This window comes from Sus scrofa, chromosome 6, assembly GCF_000003025.6.
Source record: "Sus scrofa isolate TJ Tabasco breed Duroc chromosome 6, Sscrofa11.1, whole genome shotgun sequence".
Classification (NCBI taxonomy): Eukaryota; Metazoa; Chordata; class Mammalia; order Artiodactyla; family Suidae; genus Sus; species Sus scrofa.
The window spans coordinates 61,629,325-61,651,877 of NC_010448.4; the positions used below are offsets into that span (position 1 = coordinate 61,629,325).

Below are 22,553 nucleotides of genomic sequence, written 5' to 3' on the forward strand. Positions count from 1 at the left end.
CCTAGAAATCCACACAAGCTGCGGGTTTCAAATCCAGGCAGGAACTCTCTGCCTAAGGTCAGACATGGGTTCAGTGAATAAGGGAAACAAATACTTAGTGCTTCTTACAGACATCGCAAACTGCACTGCTTGAAATTTCAGCCCCCGCACCTTAGGGGATGGCAAATCCACTCTTGGGTGCTCAACGCCAACTCACTGCTTGAAATTTCAGCCCCCGCACCTTAGGGGATGGCAAATCCACTCTTGGGTGCTCCACGCCAACTCCATTACTCAGTGCATCATGTGGAGGCGGCGCTGGGCCAAAAAAATGCCCAAGAGCGCCGGCTCGCTTTGCCTGCGTTGCGTGGGAAGAAGACTTCCGGCGTCCTCCTTTCCGCGGTTATTTTGACTGCTCATTTATCCGCATCCTCCAAGGGAGTCTCCACAGAGGAGAGAAGGGGCACAACAAGGACGTCCCCAGGCGAGCCAGGGGCGAGGTTTCGCGCCTTTACACCTGGCCTGACCCGACCCGGGGCAAGCGGCTCCGCCTCCAGAGCCTCAGTGTCCGCAGGGGTAGAATGCACAGTCTCGGTCCTTCCCCTCGGTGCCCCGCAGCTGCGCCCCCTGTGAAGCGGCGGATCTGATTCGTGTTCTGGCTGAGTCTCCTACACCTGGGAAGAGCTCCTCCAGACCGGACGCCGCCGCTCATGGCTGGCAGAGAAAAAACCTACATTGCCCAGAAGGCTGGGCCCCGCGCCTTAGAGGCCGGCTCTGGGCCAATGACGGCCCCCGGCGGGGACATTTTTCCGCGGAGGGCGGGACTTCCGGCTTCCTTGCTGGCGGACGTCACTTGCGTGCGACGGTTCCGTCCACGCCAGCTGTGGGGTGGGCATTGGCGGTCTGTGGCCGCTTCGAGTGCGCCCCTTCGCGAATGACCGGAAGGGAGGCTAGGACTCACCTCCGCTCCTTTGCGCGAGTCGGGAGCCTCCTTGTGATCGATCCCTTTTCCCGGGCAGAGAAGACGTGTCGGTCGGCCGAGCCCGCGGGACCCGTCTCAGGGGCCGCCTGTCCCGGCGCCGCTGTCTCCTCGGGGGCCCATGATGGCGGCAGCGTGGATGGAGGCGGCGCGGGTGAGTGGACGATGTTGGTGGCACTGCTGCTTCTCTGCTGGTTCAGAAAGGTTCCTGCGCAGGCTGTGGGTGAAGAAAGGCACTAGGTATCTCTTTGCAGTTGTGTGTGTGTCCGGCACGGGGGGCTGACTCGTCCCTGACTTTACCTCGGTCTTAGAACAGGCGAGACGGAACGTACAGGTGGACGACCGACACCCAGTATATGAAAAGAGAACTTTGACAGACCACCTGCCCAGGAATCCAAGCCCTTATCTACAATCAGCGACCCAGGAATCCTGCCCAGTTGAAGTCAGACTTGCCAGTAGCCAGATGTCTATCCCTAGAGACAGACCAGGAAGGTGAACATGACATCTAAAACAGAGCCCCAAATGACCGGGACTTGGTCAATAACTGACCTTTTTCCTAATGTTTCAGCCTACTTCCAGCTTAAAATCCAAACAAGAGAAAGTGAATATGTGACCTTAAGCAGTCGTACAGGATGCTATATGATTGCATGCCAGAAAATTTTCTTTTTTTTTTTTTTGTTTTTTGGTTTTTGTCTGTTTGTTTGTTTTTGCTTTTTATGGCTACACCCGTGGCATATGGAAGTTCCCAGGCTAGGGGTACAATCAGAGCTGTAGCTGCAGGCCTACACTATAGCCCCAGCAATGCAGGATCCGAGCTACTTCTTCAACCTACTACACCGCAATTCAAGGCAATGCCTGCCTGATCCTTAACCCACTTAGGCAGGGCCAGGGATCAAACAAACCTGTGTCCTCATGGTTACTAGACAGGTTGGTTAGCACCGAGTCACAACAGGAACTCCGGAGTTTTCATTTATTAAAAATACATTGTATGGTAATCAGGGATGAGGCACTAAATGGTTTATTTATCCTTAGTCTACATGGAGTGCTTTTCATCAAGAGTTACTAGTGAAAATGATGACTTAAGAACTGGAAGATGTAGTTCCCATCGTGGCACAGCAGAAAGAAATCCAACTAGGAACCATGAGGTTGTGGGTTTGATCCCTGGCCTCACTCAGTGGGTTAAGGATCCAGTGTTGCCATGAGCTGTGGTGTATGTCACAGACACAGCTTGGATCCCGCGTTGCTGTGGCTGTGGCGTAGGCCGGCAGCTACAGCTCTGATTCAACCCCTAGCTTGGGAACCTCCATGTCCCCCAGGTGTGCCCCTAAAAATAAAAGTTTGGGTGCAGCCCTAAAAAAGACAAAAACAAAAACAAAACAAAAAAAACGGGAGGAAAAAAAAAAGAACTGAAAGAGTGGAGTTCCGGTTGTGGCTCAGTGTTAAGGAACCCAACTATGATCCATGAGGACTCGGGTTTGATCCATGGCTTTGCTCAATGGGTTAAGGATCTGGCATTGCTGTGATCCGTGGTGTAGGTCGCAGACATGGCTTGGATCCCAAGTTGCTGTGGTATAGGCCAGCACCTGCAGCTCTAAATTGACCGCTAGCCCCAGGAATTTCCTTATGCCTGGATGCAGCCTTAAGAAAGCAAAAAAAATAAAAACAAAAACCCCCAAAACTGGAAGGGATTTGATTACTTTTAGATATGACATACAGCCCTCAGCATTGGGCCAGGACATAGCAAGACCAGTGATGATCAGCTACTGTTCTTTTCAGCTTTATTGATAGTATAGTTTTGTTTCATTTTTTTACTTTTTTTTTTCATCTTTTTAGGGCCTCACCAACGGCATATGGAGGTTCCCAGGCTTGGGGATGAATCAGAGCTGAAGCTTCTGGTCTATACCACAGCAACTGCGATACCTTATCCGAGCCACGTCTGAGGCCTACATCACAGTTCATGCAGTACCGGATCCTTAACCCACTGAGTAAGGCCAGGGATCGAACCTGCCTCCTCAGGAATGTTAGTAGATTTGTTTCCACTGAGCCACAACAGGAACTCCTGGTATTATTGTTATCATTACTTACTCAGTCATTTGACATTCAAAAACCTTTTCTGTCTGCATCTAATAGTTCCAGTGGCATTTTCATTGACTTGTGTCATTTTCAAATGGCTTCTGCATATGAGGCTCCTATCTCACGTTATAGGCATACTTTGCTTTGTTATGCTTTGTAAATACCCTGTTTTTTTTTTTGTTTTGTTTTTGTTTTTTTGTTTTTTGTCTTTTTGCCATTTCTTGGGCCGCACTGTAGGCATATGGAAGTTCCCAGGCTAGGGGTCCAATTGGAGCTGTAGCTGCCGGCCTACGCCAGAGCCACAGCAACGCAGGATCCAAGCTGTGTCTGTAACCTACACCACAGCTCAAGGCAATGCCAGATCCTTAACCCACTGAACAAGGCCAGGGATCGAACCCACAACCTCATGAGTCCTAGTCGGATTCGTTAACCACTGAGCCACGAAGGGAACTCCTACCCTGTTTTTCAAAATGGAAGGCTTGTGGCAGAGTTCCTGTCATGGCTCAGCAGTAACAAACCTGACTAGTATCCATGAGGTTGCAGGTTCAATCTCTGGCCTTGCTCAGTGGGTTAAGGATCCGGCGTTGCTGTGAGCTATGGTGTAGGTCTCAGACACGGCTCAGATCCTGTGTTGCTGTGGCTCTGGTGAAGGCTGGCAGCTACAGTTCTGATTCGACCCCTAGCCTGGGAACCTCCATATGCCCAAGGTATGCCCAAAAAATAAAAATTTGTGACATCCCTTGTCCAGCAATTGTGTCAATTGTGTCAGATTACTAGCGTGTTTTCGGTAGCATTTGCTTACCTCAGCTTGCCTCACTGAAGACTTAGATGATGGTTAGTGTTTTTTAAGCAATAAAGTATTTTTAGGAGTTGCCGTCGTGGTGCAGTGGAAATGAATCTGACTAGGAACCATGAGGTTGCGGTTTTGATCCCTGGCCTTGCTCAGTGGGTTAAGGATCCAGCAGCTGTAGCGCCAATTGGACCCCTAGACTGGGAACCTGCATGTTCCGTGGGTGTGGCCCTAAAAAAAAAGTATTTTTAAATTAAGGTGTTTACATTGTCTTGTCTTGTTTTTTTTTGTTTGTTTGTTTGTTTGTTTTTTTATCTTTTTGCCATTTCCAGGGCCGCTCCTGTGGCATATGGAGGTTTCCAGGTTAGAGGTCTAATCGGAACTACAGCTGCCGGCCTACACCACAGCCACAGCAACAGCAACTCAGGATCCAAGCCACATCTGCAACCTATACCACAGCTCACGGCAACGCCAGATCCTTAATCCACTGAGCAAGGCCAGGGATCGAACCCGCAACCTCATGGTTCCTAGTCGGATTGGTTAACCACTGAACCACGATGGGAACTCCACGTTGTCTTATCTTTCATCTGCGTTTTTCTTTTAGACCTTATCGTGTTGCGAGCTTAAACTATAGTGTAAACTGAATTTGATATGCACTGAGAAACTGAAAAAAACTGTTTTATTGAGGGTGGTTTGGAACCAAACCTGCATTATCTCCAAGGTGTGTCTGTGTCGTTTTATGTCCACCTCACCTGCAGCCCAGCTTGGCCCTTCTGGACGTGCTCAGTTATTAGGGCCTTGACCTTTCCGTGGCTCTACCGGCCATGCAGAGACAAGCTCTGATTCCATCCACCTGTCCCAAGGCTCATGCCGTTGTCTCGATTTGACATTGCAGGTGTCTGTGACCTTCGATGATGTGGCTGTGACGTTTACCCAGGAGGAGTGGGGACAGCTGGACCCAGCTCAGCGGACCCTGTACCAGGAGGTGATGCTGGAAAACCGAGGGCTGCTGGTATCTCTGGGTAGGTCCCATGCAGTCCCTGGTGCGGGAGACCTGCTGCTTCCTTTTTTTTCTTTCTTTTTTTTTTTTTTTTTTTTGGTCTTTTTGCCATTTCTTGGGCCTCTCCCACGGCATATGGAGGTTCCCAGGATAGGGGTCGAATCGGAGCTGTAGCCACCGGCCTCCGCTAGAGCCACAGCAACGTGGGATCCGAGCCGCGTCTGCAACCTACTCCACAGCTCCCGGCAACGCCAGATCCTCAGCCCATGGAGCAAGACCAGGGATCGAACCCGCAACCTCATGGTTCCTAGTCAGATTCGGTAACCACTGAGCCACAACGGAAACTCCCCAGTGTCCTTTGATAAAGAAATGTGTTGTCCCTCTGACTTCTAGAAAGCGGTGGAAGGAAATGTGGGTGATCTGTAGAATCCGAAAGCAGAATTTCCAGCCGGGCTGTATCAGGGCCTGGTATACCAACTGGGAACCACCAGGATTATGCCCAGAATTTTTTTTTTCTCTTTTTTAAGGGCCACACCCACGGCATATGGAGGTTTCCAGGCTGGGGGCGAATCAGAGCTGCAGCTGCTGGCCTGTGCCGCAGCCACAGCCACGCCGGATCCAAGCTGAGTCTTTGACCTGCACCACAGCTCATGGCAATGCACATCCTCGTGGATACCAGTCGGGTTCCTTACCGCTGAGCCATGAAGGGAACTCCTGCTTCAGCTTGTGAAAAACGTTCTTTCGTATCTTTTTTTTATTGGATTCTACATAAAAGTGATGCCACAGGGCCTTAGTCTTTCTCTGTCTGACTTTACTCAGTGTGGTCATTTCTAGGTCCATCCATGTTGCTACACATATGCCCTGGCTTCTCATCTTGGCTTCTCCCTCTGACTCTGCTCCCAACCCTGTCTTTTGCGCCTCAGCACGTTTAAGACAGGAGTGGCCACCCCGGTCCCTGCTCTCTGGGGCCCCAGGTGCCTTGTTGCTACTTCTTGGCATAGGTACCCTGTTTCTCTTCTTCCCCTGTTGGGGGACTCCTTGGGGGTGTCCTCGAGGCAGGAGTGGCTGCTCGAGTCCCTAGTTCCCTGAGCCTCTCCCCCAGGGCCCCGCACAGACTGGCCTCCGTGTGAGGTTATTTCACCTTCCAGAGGGGGAGCTGACTGGAGGAGACCCGCTGGCTCCGGGGTCCTGCCCGACCCAGCCAGCAGGGCTGTGAGTGCCGGGGTGTCCTCCGGGACGAGGGCGAGGCAGGCGGGCTCCCAGGAGGCCTTTGCCTTCAGGGCCAACGGGTGTCGTTCTCCACGCCGGGCTCTCGGCTCTGGGGCTTCTCTGTTCTCGTGCGCCTCCATGCTTGTCTCTTGTGCCCTGAGTCCCGGCCGAGATCCTCTGCTGCCGCAGGAGAGAGTAGTGCCGCGCAGCCTCTGGTGGTGGGTTTGTCCCCCAGGGGACGTCGGGCCGTGGCTGCAGCCTCGTCTGAGTGTCAGGCCTGGGGTGTGGGTGGGGCCGGCTTCTAGGGCTGGAGTCCCGGGGTGCCACTCCGCACCCCAGGATGGCCGGGATGGTCCCGCTCAGCAGAGGGCTCCCCAGCCCCCAGTGGCAGGGGTGCCAGGCCTGCGAAACAGCAGCTTGAGGAGGGCTGTCCGTCCAGGGCTCAGGGGAAGCCATGCCCGCGCTCAGAGAACTGGGGTTATGGTCTGTGTCAAGGAGTGGAGGTGGCACAAAAGTAGGAAACGTTTGGCATTGCTAGGTAGTTTACAACCAACTTTTGAAAGTACAACAGTCAACTCTCTGGCGCTGCCGACCTCTTCACTCCTGTTCCCGTGCTCGCCTGGAGCCCCCTGTGCTCCAGACTCTTGCTGTTTCCTTGCGCAGCCCTGACACACTTGCCTCAGGCCTCTGCGGGGGCTGTTCTCTGCCTGGCGGGTGTTCTTGGGCATTTTGTCTTTTCCCGGGGCCCCCCTGGCCCAGCACTGTCACCCCCAGGCCTCATGGAACCGCCCCATCCCTCTCACTTGATCTCATAAACCTATTCATAACCTTAGCCAGTTGTTCTCAAGCAGAGATGCTGCTGCTCCCAGAGGAAGCTCAGCAACATCTGGGGCTGGTTTTGGTTGTGACAGCCACTTGGGTGTGGCTGCTGTTAACCACCTGGAGTGGGTGGAGGGCCTGGAATGCACTAAACACCCTTAGGATTCACAGGCCAGCTTCCTCCCCATCCTCCCAACGAGATTATCTTGACTGAACAGTCCTGCTCCGTGAAGAAACCGTGTTTCAGAGGGTGCAGGGACACGTCTTCAGCTGGCATTGCCAGGCACCCTCATGTATCCAGTCCATCACTTTGCTGCCTCCTGAATGTGTTTGATGGAAATTCAGGGTTTACTGCTCATTCTTTTTTCTTGTTTTAAGGGCTCATTCTTAAGATACCTTCCCTTCATCCCCCACCACCCCCACCCCAGCACCTTTCCCCTTTTCAGCAGAGGTAGTAGCCTCAGGCTAGGAGCCCTGAGCAGCAGGAGGCTGAGCTCTCAGTGAGTTAATAACACTGTTTCAATTTCATTGCTGCCTTTGTTTCATGGTGACCTAATATTTAGGGAAGTGTTGCTGGCTTTCGCATCTAACAGAGGAATGCAGGAGACTTTTTTTTTTTCTTCTTTTTTAATAGTGTATCAAGATTAATAATAAATTTTTTTTTTTTACTTTTTCCAAATTACAGGTGATTTACCACATTGTGCTAATTTCTGCTGAACAGCATAGTGACCCATTCATCCATATATATACTCTCTTTTTCTGTTACCATCCCCCATAATGTTCTATCCCAAGAGAGTGGATTTTTCTGTCTTTCTTTTCTTTCCTTTTTTTTTTTTTTTGACGGCCACACTAATGACATACAGAAGTTCCCAGGCTAGGGGCTGAATTGATGCTGCAGCTCCCAGCCTAGACCACAGCCACAGCAACACCAAATCTGAGCTGAACCTGCTACTTACACTGCAGATTGCCACAACGCAGGATCCTTAATCTGCTGAGCAAGCCCAGAAATGGAACCCACCTAGTCACAGATCCTAGTTGGGTTTGTTGACCACTGAGCCACGAAGGGAACTCCCTTAAACATTTTTTTTTAGTATGGGGCAATTTTTTTTTTTTTCCTTTTTAGGGCCACACCCAAGGCATATGGAGGTTCCTAGGCTAGGGGTCCCATCTGAGCTGCAGCTTCCAGCCTACACCACAACCACAGCAACGCCAGGTCCAAGCAGATCCAAGTTGCATCTGCAACCTACACCACAGCACAGCATCGCCAGATCCTTAACCCACTCAGCAGGGCCAGGGATCAAACCTACATCCTCATGGATGCTACTGGGGTTCGTTACTGCTGAGACCCACGGGAACTCCTCTTGCGGTGGTTTTTCACTCTCTTGCTATCCAGGCCTCCCCTCCGGAGTCTGCTTTCACTTGGACGTGAACCAGACGCACAAGGGGTTGAGATGCACTTGGATTAACTGAAGGGGTCGTATTCTCCAGGTCTCCTGGCCACACCTGAAGGGTGTTTGAGTTCTGCGCGTTGGAAGTCAGAGAATCTGTGCCGTCCACACAACCCGCACTACATACAGGCTGAGGTCTGGGAATCCCAGCAGTGGGGCTTTTGCCCTTGGTTTCCAGGTCCGGATTCGGCATTCTGTGTGCACGGAAGCAGCGTCCTCCTGGCCTCCCGGCCACAGCCTGAGTTCCCAGACTCGGTTGAGAGGTGGTGTTCATGTTCACAGAAATCCAGTATCTTCTTCCTGCCTCCATGAACAGGGTGTCCGGTTCCCAGACCTGAGCTGATCTGCCAGCTGGAGCACGGGGGGGAGCTGTGGATGGTGCAGAAAGACCTCTCCCAAAGCACCTGTCCAGGTAGGAGCCCAGGTGTGGGCGGGGGGAGGCCCTGGCCCTGGTCCCCAGGGGAGGCCATGGAACCCTTTGACCTCAGTGTGCACGTAAGGAGTATAGTTTTTTGTTTGTTTGTTTGTTTTTCATTTTAGTCAGTGGATTTTGTTACATTTACAGTTGTGCAACAATCATCACAACCCAGTTTTTATAGCATTTCCATCCCAAACCCCCTGTCCATCCCCCCAACCTGTGTCCTTTGGAAACCATACGTTTTTCAAAGTCTGTGAGTCAGTATCTGTTCTCAAAGAAGTTCATTGTGTCCTTTTTTGAGGTTCCACATGCAAGTGATAGCATTTGACGTTGGTGTCTGACTGTCTAACTAACTTGGCATGATAATTTCTAGGTCCATCCATGTTGGGCAAAGGCCATTATTTCGTTCCTTTAGTGGCTGAGTAATATTCCACTGTGTATTGGTACCACCTCTGCTTTACCCCGGCCTCTGCGAGGAGTATAGTCTTTCCATGCCCAGCGCGTCACCAGTGTTTCCGGCTCCCTTCACTCTATATTCCTCCCTCTTATGAAGATGCTGGTCTGCCATCTACCAAAGCTCCTTTTCTGTCTTTTTCTTGAGCCCTCTATTTCTTTTCCATGGCCTGTTGGTAAAGGCTGTAATCCTACTATAAGGTAGATGCCCTTCTCCTTATTCTCTCTCACCTTAGTTTTCATGCAAATCCTACAGGCTGTCATGTTCCACAGTAACTCAAGTTGGTATTTTAGGGGGAATTGTCCTGAATTTATATAATCATTTTGGTAGAATTGTCAGTTTGTTTGTTCGGCGGTGCCCATGTCATGCAGGGCCAGGGGTCTAACCTGCACCGCAGCAGTGACAACAGTGGATCCTTACCTGCTAGGCCACCAGGAAAGTCCTGTCAATTTTATATTTTTCAACTTTCTCTTTTTCTCTCAGTTTTATTGAGAAACAGTTGACATACATTACTGTATAAGTTATAGCACGGTGGTTTGATTTACACGTATTGTAAAATGATTAATACAGTAAGTTCAGCTGCCATCCATCTTATCATATGGATAAAATAAAAAGGAAAGAAAGAAAAAAAAGGAAAAAAGTGTTTGTACTTATGAAGAGAACTTTTAGGATTACTCTCCCAACAGTGTTTTCTATCACACAGCAGCGTTTGCTACAGTCCTATGGTTGCACATTAGAACCCTAGTACTTATTTCTCTGGAAGTTGGTACCTTTTGACCACCTCTCTCTAGTTTCCCCAGCCCTCACTTTGTTTTTGTTTTTGTTTTTTTTATTACTCAAATGAATTGATCACATCTGTAGTTGTATAATGATCATAACAATCCAGTTTCACAGGATTCCCATCCCACAGCCCAAGCACATCCCCCCACCCCCCAAACTGTCTCCTCCGGAGACCATAAGTTTTACAATGTCTGTGAGTCAGCATCTGTTCTGCAAAGAAGTTCAGTCTGTCGTTTTTTCAGATTCCACATGTCAGTGAAAGCATTGGATGTTGGTGTCTCATTGTATGGCTGACTTTACTTAGCATGGTAATTTCTAGGTCCATCCATGTTGCTAAAAATGCTGGTATTTCGTCCTTTTAATGGCTGAGTAATATTCCATTGTGTATATGTACCACATCTTCTGGATCCACTCCTCTGTCGATGGACATTTAGGTTGTTTCCACGTCTTGGCTATTGTAAATAGTGCTGCAATGAACATTGGAGTACATGTGTCTTTGCGAGTCATGGTTTTCTCTGGATAGATGCCCAGGAGTGGGATTGCTGGATCAAATGGTAGTTCTATTTTTAGTTTTCTGAGGACTCTCCATACTGTTTTCCACAGTGGTTGCACCAATTGACAATCCCACTAACAGTGTCATAGTGTTCTTTTTTCTTCACGCCCTCTCCAGCTCTTATTGTTTGTAGACTTTTGGGTGATGGCCATTCTGGCTGGTGTAAGGTCGTACCTCAGAGTGGTTTTGATTTGCATCTCTCTAATAATGAATGACACCCGTCCTCACTTTGAATTCTTCATTCACTCCTCTTTAGTGTGTTCAGAAGGTAAAGCAGTATCATTTTCTCCATCTAGATCATTTGTATCTCGTCAGTCTACTCACCAATATGTCTATCCGGGTCCTGCTCCCCTCCTGCCTCACTGAAACCCAGGTTAGAACCATGGGAATCAGCTTCCCTTCTCCCCCACCTGGCCCTGGATTCTCATCGATGAGATGCCATCCTCCTGGTCTGCAGGGCCTGTGACAGTTCTGTGACCTGGGACTGTGGAGCCCCTCCCACCTTCTCTCTGCAGCATATGGAGTTCCTGGGCCAGGGATCAGATCCGAGCCACATCTGTGGCAGTGCTGGATCCTTAACCCAGTCTGCTGGGCCGGGGATCAAACCTGTGTCCCAGCACTGCAGAGACGCCACTGATCCCATTGCAAGGCAGCAGGAACTCCCATGGCAGCTCTTGTGGTGCCAGCAGGACTGACTCCCTGATCTCTTCCTGCACACAGTTGGCAGACTCAAGGCTCAGAACAGAGCTCCAAGACTGCCAGGCCTGCCCAGGTGGTCTGGCACAGCTCCAAGTCGAGGCTTTCCCAGTCTGCTCAGGTTTGACGATCTGCGAGGAAGACCCATGAAATTCCCTAACACCTGCCATTCTCACAAAACAGATCATGTTTGTTACAGGCGAAAGATACAGATTAGAAGGGGGCCTGGAGGTATTCCAACCGCGAAGCTTCCGTGTCTTCAGCAGCTCCTTACCTCCCAGGATCGATGTGTGGCCGTCTGTGCCCGAAGAGTCATCAACCAGGGAAATTCAGCAGAGCCTCGGTACCCAGATCTTTATTGAGCCTTCATTACAAAAGCTCGGTTGATTGAGTTGGTGTACTCGGGTCTCCGTCTGCAGCCCTCCTTTCGTTTCTAGAGCCCAGCTGATTTACCCCGTGGTTCAAAGCTCTGCCTTTTGTTTTTTTGTTTTTTGTTTTTGTTTTTGTTTTTGTTTTTTTGCTGAGGCATGCGAAGTTCCTGGGCCAGAAATCCAACCCAGGCCACAGCAGAGACAACACCAAATCCTTAACCCACTGCCCCTCAGGGGAACTCCCAAAAGCCTCAGCTTTCTGATTACATGGTTGGTCTTTGTGTGGCCAGACCATACTCAAGCCTAGTGCCATCTTTTTAGTATAAACTATCCAGAGGCCCATGATAAGTTGTCTGTTGTCATAAAGTAGGCACATCCCTAGGTGCAAACCATGAACAACAGAGACTCACCTGTCACTCTGGGGATACCAAAGGTTTTCAAGTTACTTCCTTAGAGGTGGGACAAAGACCATATTTTTCTTTGGAGACAGTTTTTTATCTTATCAGGGCCACAGTTGGGTCATATGGAGGTTCCCATGCTGGGGGTCCAATTGAAGCTGCTGGCCTACACCACAGCCACAGCAACACCAGATCCGAGCCACATCTGCGACCTATACCACAGCTCACAGCAATGCCAGATCCCTAACCCACTGAGCAAGGCCAGGGATGGAACCTGTGTCTTCATGGATGCTAGTCATACTCCTGCTGAGCCATAATGGGAACTTGTGGAGCCAGTTAACTTTGCATTTTACACTTCCTGACTGTAGCCAGGGCTACATTAGATGCCCTCTCCTAGTGTTCTTACAGCAACATCGAACGTACTTGGTTAACGGACTGAAAAGACACAGGTGTTATTACTCTGTCCAGCCATGTCCAGTATGAAATTGTACTGGCGTCTTCACTCCAGATCCTCCATCATCTCACCTAGATGCTCTTACCCTTTTGGTTTTTTTTTTTTTTTTTTTTTTTTTTTTTTTTTTGTCATTTCTAGGGCCGCACCTGCGGCATATGGAGGTTCCCAGGTTAGGGGTCTAATTGGAGCTACAGCTGTGGCATATACCACAGTCACAGCAATGCCAGATCTGAGCCAAGGCTTCAACCTACACCACAGCTCACGGCAACACCAGATCCTTAAACCCCTGAGCCATGACGGGAAGGCCTAGATCCTCTTACTCTTGTTTATACTTTCTCTTGGTTGGCCATTTTCAAGCTTTCAGCAGTTCAGTGACCAAGAAAAAAAGCAATTACACTCCTTAGATTCAGGGATAGCAACCCTAACACACAGAGGCACTGTTTTCCTTGTTTTTGGTTTGTTTTTTCACTGAAATGCTGATTTTGTTTCTTCTTTGTTGGTATTACTAATGGGCCCTGTTTCTTGGATTTTTTTCAGGTGACAGAGGGAAACCCAAGACCAGAGAACCTAGCCCTTGGGAGCCAGCCGTCCCTGAGGGAGCCTCCCTCCGGGAACCAACACAAGGAGGCCTAGGGGACCCTCAGTCGGGACGAACCAAGAATCAGGGTGGGCCATCGGTAGTGCAGGAAGGGCCCTTTGGACGAGGGATAGCCTCCCAGAGGGGAAAGCTTCCTGGGAAAGTGAGTCCTGAACATGGCCGCTCAGGGACAGCTGATGGTGTGTGTTCACGGGGTGTGCAGGAGCCCTTCCCTCCAGGAGGAGCTGTCCCTGACCGTGACTCAGGTGGATCGGGTAAAGATGCCATGATTCAGGAAGAGGAAAATATCTTTAAGTGCAACGAATGCGGGAAAGTGTTTAACAAGAAACACCTTCTTGCTGGGCATGAAAAGATTCACTCTGGGGTGAAGCCGTATGAATGCACGGAGTGTGGGAAAACGTTTATTAAGAGCACGCACCTGCTCCAGCACCACATGATCCACACTGGGGAGAGGCCCTACGAGTGCATGGAGTGCGGCAAGGCCTTCAACCGCAAGTCCTACCTCACCCAGCACCAGCGGATCCACAGTGGAGAGAAGCCGTACAGGTGCAGTGAGTGCGGAAAGGCCTTCACCCACCGCTCCAATTTTGTCTTACATAAGAGGAGACACACCGGGGAGAAATCCTTCGTGTGCAAAGAATGTGGGCAGGTGTTCCGACATAGGCCCGGATTCCTTCGACATCACATCGTCCACAGCGGCGAGAATCCGTACGAGTGCTTTGAGTGTGGCAAGGTCTTCAAACACAAGTCGTACCTCGTGTGGCACCAGCAGACACACACCGGGGAGAAGCCCTATGAGTGCAGCGAGTGCGGCAAGGCCTTCTGTGAGAGCGCCGCCCTCATTCACCACTACGTCATCCACACCGGGGAGAAGCCCTTCGAGTGCCTCGAGTGCGGGAAGGCCTTCAACCACAGGTCCTACCTCAAGAGGCACCAGCGGATTCACACCGGGGAGAAGCCTTTTGTGTGCACCGAGTGTGGAAGGGCCTTCACCCACTGCTCCACCTTCATCTTGCATAAAAGGGCCCACACTGGCGAGAAGCCCTTTGAGTGCAAAGAATGTGGAAAAGCCTTTAGCACTCGGAAAGATCTCATTCGGCACTTCAGCGTCCACACTGGGGAGAAGCCCCATGAGTGCACGGAGTGTGGGAAGGCCTTTAACCGCAGGTCAGGCCTGACAAGGCACCAGCGGATTCACAGTGGCGAGAAGCCCTATGAATGCATGGAGTGTGGGAAATCCTTCTGCTGGAGCACCAACCTCATTCGACACGCCATCATCCACACGGGAGAGAAGCCTTACAAGTGCAGTGAGTGTGGAAAGGCCTTCAGTCGCAGCTCCTCCCTCACTCAGCATCAAAGGGTTCATACTGGGCGAAACCCTGTCAGCGTGACAGATGTGGGAAGACCCTTCCCAGGTGACCAAACCTCAGCCACCCTCCGAGAACTCCTGCTGGGAAAAGACTTTCTGAATGTAAACCCCGAGGAGACTCTTTTGCAGGAGAAAACATCTACCACAACGTCTGATCGTACATACCAAAGAGAAACCCCACAGGTATCTTCACGATGAGAGAACCTGTCACAGGTCATCCATCAGTTGTGTGAAGACGCATTTGAGAGACTGGCACAGCGTCAAGCCTTATTCTGCATCTCAGAATTCATCGGTGAGGGAGAGACTGTTTGTTTAGCTACTGTTTTTCTCCTTAGTTTACACTGCAGTATTATCTCAGGAATTTTTATAAAGAGAAGGTGGAGACTTAGAAGAGAAAATGTATCGCAAACACAGTTTCTCTGAGACTCCTCTGTCAAGCTTTCGGCACTTTGTCATGGATTCCTTAGTTTACTTGGGGTGAAGGGGGTGTTATTTCAGAGGCAAAGGGCCTTGATCCTTCCTGTGTCTTGTGCGTATACAGTCATTGCTGTCCGGTGTCTGGAGAGTTAGATGGTTGGGGGCAGGTATTTACGCAGCTAAGGATGCACATAGGACAGATGGGCCCATTTTATCATGCCGGTTAAGGCTTTTCAGGCTTTAGTTTTTTGGAAGAACCCGGCTGTTCTTTTGGTGGCTTTAACCACTACGCATTCAGTCTTTTTATTGATCCAGTGTATTGTGTACTTAATTTATATAGCTATACAGTAAAATTTAAAATTGGGTAAAATGAGGGAGTTCCTGTTGTGGTGCAGGAGAAGTGAATCCACCTAGTATCCGTGAGGATGTGGGTTTGATCCTTGGCCTCTCTCAGTGGGTTAAGATCCGGTGTTGCCATGAGCTGTGCTGTAGGTCGCAGACATGGGTTAGATCCTACATTGCTGTGGCTGTGGCTGGCAGCTACAGATCTTAGGATGCAAAAAAATCTTGCCCACATATTTATCAAAATCGATGTAAACCTGTAGAGCAGTTTCAGAAGTAGCACCATGAACACATTACATGATATGACCCTTCATTTATTTAATTTTTTCCTTTCCTGCTCCTTTTTATGGCTGCACCTGTGGCATGTGGGAGTTCCTGGGCTAGGGATGAGTCGGACCTGCAGATATAATCTATACAACTTGAGATCCAAGCTGCATATGCAGCCTACAGTGCAGCACATAGCAACACCAGCACATAGCAACACTGAGTGAGGCCAGGAGTGAAACCTGAATCCACATGGGGACTAGTCGGGTTCTTAACTTGCTGAGAGCCACAGTGGGAACTCCTATTTAAGTAATTATTGATAGTTCCTTAGCATTTTATAAATTTCAACAGTACAGGTTTTATACATTTTTGTTATTATTTATGTCTAAGCAGTTGGTGGGGTTTTTTTCCATGTGATTTTTCAGATGACATAAACTTTCAATTTCCATGTGATCTTTAGTAGTATTCCGAAAGATAATTGTTCCTGGAGTAATATTTCAGTATCTTGCACTCACGACTGAACTCAGTTCTTATTGTTTCTAGCCATTTCTTTGGATAGAATCCTTGGCATTTCTGTGTAGAAATGGCAACCGCAAATTAGTTTTATTTCCTTTTTTTTTTTTCTTTTTTTTTTTCTGTCTTCTTCCAGCTGCACCTGTGGCATATGGAGTTTCCCAAGCTAGGGGTGGAATTGGGGCTGTAGCTGCTGGCCTACACCACAGCCACAGCCGCACCAGATCTGAGCTGCATCTTCAAACTACGCTAAAGCTCATGGCAGCACTGGATCCTTAACCCACCGAGAGAGGCCAGGGAGTGAATCTGCGTCCTCATGGATACTAGTCAGATTCATTTCCACTGAGCCATGACGGGAACTCCAAATTAGTTTTATTTCTTCCTGTCTCTGCACTTGTTATTTCACTGCATTAGCTAGGACTTCCAGTATGTTGAATCAGAGTAATAAAGGATATCCTTGTCTGGTTCCTGATGTTAGAGGGAACACGTTCAGTTTTTCATTAAGTGCAATGTTAGGTGTAAGGTTCTTTTTCCATAGAGTTTTCCAACAAGTCTAGAAAGTTTCCCTCTGTTCTTAATTTGCTGAGATTTTTGTTATCGTGAATGAGTGTTGAGTTTTGTCAAATGCTTTATCTCCGGTTGACATGATCATCTGAGTTTTCTTCAGTATCTTAATTGATGTGATGTAGTGCACTGAGTTTTGCATATTGAACCAGCCTTGCATCCTTGAAATAAACCCCACTTGGCTGTGGAATATAAGTTTTTTATATACATATTATATTAAAGCATTCCATTTGATTTATAGTTTTTGAGCAATTTTTCCTCTAATCTCTTGATCTATGATCTATAGTTCTCAGTATTTGTTTGCTTGTTTTTAACTACTTTCATTGTCTGGTTTTGGTGTCAAGGTGATAGTTGCTTCCCAAGTTGAGTTGGGAGGGATTGTTCTCTTCTATTTTGCAGGAAGACTGTGTGTAATTGTTTTTAATTGTTGTTTTGATGTTTGATGGCATTCTCCAGTGAACCATTTGTGCCTGGAGGTTTTCTGGATACTTTTAAAATTACATATTATCTGATAAATATGCAACTGTACAGAGTATCTTTTTCATATTGGATGAGTTGGATAGTTGGTCCTTTTTGAGGAGATATTTTCTTTCCTGTAAGTTTTCTAAGTTGTTTTTAGACTTGTTGCAAGTATTCCCTTATTACCCTCACCCCTGCCAGCCTTCTCCATGGAAGGCTCCTTCTCAGGAACATATGGATATTCCTGAGCCAGGGATCGAATCCACATCCAGGGAACTGCCACAGCTTCAACAGCTCGGATCCTTAACCCATACCACTGGGCCAGTTGATCGATCCCGCACCACTACAGAGACCACATCAGATCATTAACTCCTTTTTTATCTTTTTTTTTTTTTTTGTCTTTTGTCTTTTTGTCTTTAGTTGTTGTTGTTATTGCTATTTCTTGGGCCGCTCCCGAGGCATATGGAGGTTCCCAGGCTAGGGGTCGAATCGGAACTGTAGCCACCGGCCTACGCCAGGGCCACAAAAACGCAGGATCCGAGCCGCGTCTGCAACCTACACCACAGCTCACAACAACACCGGATCATTAACCCGCTGAGCAAGGGCAGGGACCGAACCTGCAACCCCATGGTTCCTAGTCGGATTCGTTAACCACTGCGCCACGACGGGAACTCCCTTTTTTATCTTTTTGATGGCAACAGGGTCTGTACTTTTATCCCATTTTATTCCCGATTTTGGAAATAGGTCAACTCTCTTGCTATTTTACTTATTTATTTTGTCTTTTTAGGGCCACTCCTGTGGCATATGGAAGTTCCCAGGCTGGCATCCAGCCTGGGTCGAATCAGAGCTGTAGCTGCCAGCCTAAGGCACAGCCATAGCAACTTGGGATCTGAGCAATGTCTGCAACCTACACTACAACTCGTTGCAACACCGGATCCTTAATGCACTGAACAGGACCAGGGTTCGAACCCACATCTCATGTACACTAGTTGGTTGGTTACTGCCGAGCCACAACAGGAATTCCTCAACTATCTTTTTAATCATTGTCAATCTTCTTAGACATTTATCGATACTGCTGATTATCCTAAAGAACCACCACTGTATTTCTCTATTTGGTTGGTTTTTCTCTATTTTTTTTCTTTTTCTTTCCTTTTTAATTTTGTTCCTGATATATTTTCTTTTTCATTAAAGTTTAATTGATTTACAGTGTTGTGCCCGTATCTACTGTACAGCTGCTTTACTGTTTTTAATAACACTGATTTCTTTTCTGATCTTTGTGATATTCTGTCTTCTCCTTTGCTTTGGTTGTGTTTTGCTTCTTTTATTTTTTGAGGGGTGCTGAGATTATTGATGTGTTCTTTTAGCACTGTTCCAGCTTTATCCCACAAGTTTTAATTACAATTTATTCAGTTTTAAATATCTCTTGATTCTTTCAGAGACTTCCTTTGTTTTAGTGGATTATTGAGAAATATACTGTTTATTTTAATTACTCAGTGAATTTTATTACATCTATAGTTGTACAACGATCATCACACCCAAATTCCATAGCATTTCCATCCCAAACCCCCAGCAAATCTCCCCTCCCCCGAGAAGTATACTCTTTAATATTCTACTGTTTGGAGTATTTTCTGGTATCTTTTTGTTGTTGATTTCCTGTTTGTTTCACATTTGGTTCTTATGTTTGAATTTGTTGAAGTTTTATGTCCCAGGATACGGTATACCTTGTTGAATGTTCTGTAAGGCTTCTTGAAGAGAATGTATGTTCTGCTGACATTGGGTAGCGTTTCTTTCTATAAATGCCTCCATAATCCTTTTGGTTGGGGTATTACTCAGATATTGTATATCCTTGCCGACTTTCTGTCTAGTGTTTCTGTTAGTTGCAGAGAGACGATGAAGTCCTGAAGTATAATTGAGCAATTGTCTGCTTCTCTAACGAATTATGTAAGTTTCTGCTTCAAAGCCCCGTTGTTTGATGAACACACGTTTAAAAATTGCTATGTCATCTTGGTGTATTATTGACCCTTTGTCCCATTATGTAATTTCCCTGTTCATTTTCTTCTCTTTGAAGCATACTCTTTCTGATGTTAATATAGTCACTGCCGTGATTTTTGATTAGTATTTGCACAGTTTAATTTTTCCAATATTTTTAACCTTCTCTGTATCATTATATTTAGAAGTGTCTTGTAACAGCATGTAGTCAGTCTTACTTTTTTATCCACTTTGCCACTTTCTCTCAATTCATATGTTTAGATCATGTAAATTTAAAATAATTCCTGATATGTCAGAGCTTAAGTATACCACTTTATTAATTTTGTTTGTGTTCCCTTTGTATAATTTTTTGTTTTCCAGTTGTTTTTTGGATGCCCTCCTTGCTTCCTTTGGGTTATTTTACGTTTTTTAGAATTCCGTTTGATACATCTGTAATGTTTTTTAGAATATGTGTCTTAATTTTTTTTACTCTAGGTATTTACTATGGATACATAACTTATCACAGACTGTTCCCAATATTTTAGCTCAACAATATATAGAAAGAGTTCCCATCGTGGCACAGTGGTTAACGAATCCGACTAGGAACCATGAGGTTGCAGGTTCGGTCCCTGCCCTTGCTCAGTGGGTTAATGATCCGGCGTTGCCGTGAGCTGTGGTGTAGGTTGCAGACGCGGCTCGGATCCTGCGTTTTTGTGGCCCTGGCGTAGGCTGGTGGCTACAGTTCCGATTCGACCCCTAGCCTGGGAACCTCCATATGCCTCGGGAGCGGCCCAAGAAATAGCAAAAAGACAAAAAAAAAAAAAAAAACCCAATATAGAAACTTTGATTCCATTACATTCTTTTACATTCTGTATTATTTTATTTTTTTTATATTTTTTGTTCATTCCCACAGCATATGGAAGTTCTCAGTTCAGGGATGGAGCCCAAGCCACAGCAGTGACAAGTCTAAATCCTTAAACATGAGCCCACCATGAGTCCAACTCCTACATTCCCTATTCTTAATATAATTGTTCTAAGTATTTTCTTGTTGTATACTTATTACCATATTGGATATTATAATTTTTCCTCAACTTTCCAGTACTTTTTTACAAAAGTCATGAGAAACATAGTCTGTTTACTTCTACTTTTATTTTCTTGTTCTTCCCCCCCCCCTTTTTTTTTGGTCTTTCTTTTTTTTTTTATTTTTTGTCTTTTTGTCTTTTTTGTTGTTGTTGTTGCTATTTCTTGGGCCGCTCCTGCGGCATATGGAGGTTCCCAGGCTAGGGGTCGAATCGGAGCTGTAGCCACCAGCCTACGCCAGAGCCACAGCAACGCGGGATCCGAGCCGCGTCTGCAACCTACACCACAGCTCACGGCAACGCCGGATCATTAACCCACTGAGCAAGGGCAGGGATCGAACCCGCAACCTCATGGTTCCTAGTCAGATTCGTTAACCACTGCGCCACGACGGGGAACTCCAAAGCCATACTTTATTACCCAAAAAAGAAAGCTAATTCAGCTGGAGGACTGAAATCCAGAGGAAACCAAGGACAATCACAGTGATCCTGTCTTAGGGAAGTCGCACAAGACAAGCTTAAATTTTCTTTCTTTCTTTTTTTTTTCTTTTCTTTTTTTTTTTTTTTTTGCTTCTTAGGGCCGTACCTACAGCATATGGAGGTTCCTAGCATAGGGGTCCAATCGGAGCTGTTGCTTCCGGCCTACACCACAGCCACAGCAACGCAGTATCTGAGCCGTGTCTGGGACCTACACCACAGCTCATGCAACACCAGATCCATGACCCATTGAGTGAGGCCAGGGGTCGAGCCTGCAACCTCAAGGTTTCCAGTCAGATTTGTTTCCGCTGCACCATGACGGGAACTCCAAGACAAGCTTAATTTAAGCTCCATCATGGAGGAATAGGTGGGAATGTCTACTCAGGGAGCTAGTTAGAGACCCAGTGCCCAGGGTTTCTTCGGATACTATAGCACATAGCAAATTCTAAACCTCCAGAAGGATAGTGTGGCGTAAGCCACCTGCTTACATGAAACACTTGGATACACTAAGCCACCCCTCATTTCTGGGCCTGGTGGAAAATCCAATATCTAACATCTCCAACACCAGCCCAGGGTGAATCCTGCAAGCTCAAAAGAATAGCAGTCTCAGGCCTGCTGTGTTGTCTTCATAGTGACTTAAATGGGACTATAATACTGATTGATTCAGGTTTCTGTACGTTGAGCATATAGAGCTTCCTACAACAGAGAGTCATACTTGGAGGTGAAAGCATTGTAACCAAAACAAAGAGTTCCCGTTGTAACTCAGCAGAAACAAATCAGACTAGTATCCATGAGGGTGCGGGTTTGATCCCCAGCCTACTCAGTGGGTTAAGGATCTGGCATTGCCATGAGCTGTGGTGCAGGCCGCAGTTGTTGCTCCAATTAAACCCCTAACCTGGGAATTTCTATGTGTGGCCTGTGTAGCCTGTGTGGCCCTAAAAAGCAAAAAAAAAACCAAAACAAAACCATACACACACAAAACCCAAAAACAAGCAAAGGATCAAGAATGCAGATGAGGCTTGGGGAGAGACCATGGTGAGAGAGAACAGGACCTGTGAAAAGTATTTGGAAGTTTCAAAACTGTTTCAAAACTGATGGGTGGCTAAACATGTATGAGTTCAGCAAGGAGGGAAAAAATGAGAGGGAGAGAAAACCAAGAGCTGCAGTGTGGGTCACAGAAACATCTCAGATCTGGTATTGCTCTGGCTGTGGTGTAGGCTAGCAGCTACAGTTCCAATCAATCCCTAGCCTGGAAACTTCCATATGCCTTAGGTGTCCCAGTAAAAAATAAAATTTTTATAAGAGCAGAAGAATTGAGTAGTATTCCCTTACAGAAAGCCAATATAGGAGTTCCCTGCTTGCCTCTCAGTTAATATGTGGCATTGTCATTGCTGTGGCACAGATTCCATCCCTGGACTGAGAACTGCATGCCGTGGCTCTGACCAAAAAAGGCAGTCACCCCAATTACCAGGTAAACTTAGGATCAACTATGGGTAACAAATGATGCTGTCGTAACTTGAGGACTAATTATTGTTTATTTGAAAATATATGTAATGGGTTCTGTCTGTCTCTACAAAAGGGTAAGTTTTCTTTGCAATCTCTTAGCAATTGTCTATGATGCACATCACATTCCGGTTTACCGTTTATACAGTAATAAACTTTTATTTTTCTACTATGCTGTGGAGAAGTTTTCCCCATTGGGAGGTGGTTTTTTGTTTTGTAGAGCCACACCTGTTGCATATGGAAGTTCCCAGGCAAAGGATCAAATTGGAACTGCAGCTCCTGGTCTATGCAATAGCCACAGCATCGACAGATCCTAGCAGTGTCTGTGACCTACCCCGCAGCTCGAGGTAACGCCAGATCCTTAACCCACTTGAAGGAGGCCAGGGATCGAACCTGGGTCCTCAAGGATACTAATCCGGTTTTTAACTGGCCGAGCCATGACAGGAATTCCTCTGCGGTTGACGTATATTCAATCTCGCCTGCGCCATGCCACTTAGTACATTAATGCTTTAGGGCAGTCAGAATTAATACATTTGTTCATTCATTCGCCGTTTCATCATCACCTCTATACACCCATCCGCGATT

At 47.3% G+C, this 22,553-nt stretch overlaps 1 protein-coding gene across 3 annotated transcripts; it reads left to right on the top strand.

Moving 5' to 3' along the window:
- Positions 221-19,380, top strand: LOC110261309 (zinc finger protein 264-like). 3 transcript variants are annotated; one of them, XM_021097288.1, is made up of 5 exons: positions 221-1,109; positions 4,714-4,840; positions 8,611-8,706; positions 11,395-11,538; positions 12,956-19,380. In XM_021097288.1, the coding sequence occupies exons 1-5, from the start codon at positions 1,077-1,079 to the stop codon at positions 14,581-14,583; spliced, it is 2,028 nt and encodes a 675-aa protein (XP_020952947.1). In that variant the 5' UTR covers positions 221-1,076; the 3' UTR covers positions 14,584-19,380. The 3 variants fall into 3 exon arrangements, with proteins under 3 accessions (XP_020952947.1, XP_020952948.1, XP_020952949.1); XM_021097290.1 differs by having other exon boundaries at positions 817-1,195; XM_021097289.1 differs by lacking the exon at positions 8,611-8,706 and having other exon boundaries at positions 816-1,109.

Coding starts and splice junctions, on each gene's coding strand:
- LOC110261309 (XM_021097288.1), top strand. CDS start 1,077: ATGATGGCGGCAGCGTGGATGGAGGCGGCGCGG. Junction 8,707..11,394: donor CTCCCAAAGCACCTGTCCAG/GTAGGAGCCCAG, acceptor TGTTTGTTACAG/GCGAAAGATACAGATTAGAA. Junction 11,539..12,955: donor GGAAATTCAGCAGAGCCTCG/GTACCCAGATCT, acceptor GATTTTTTTCAG/GTGACAGAGGGAAACCCAAG.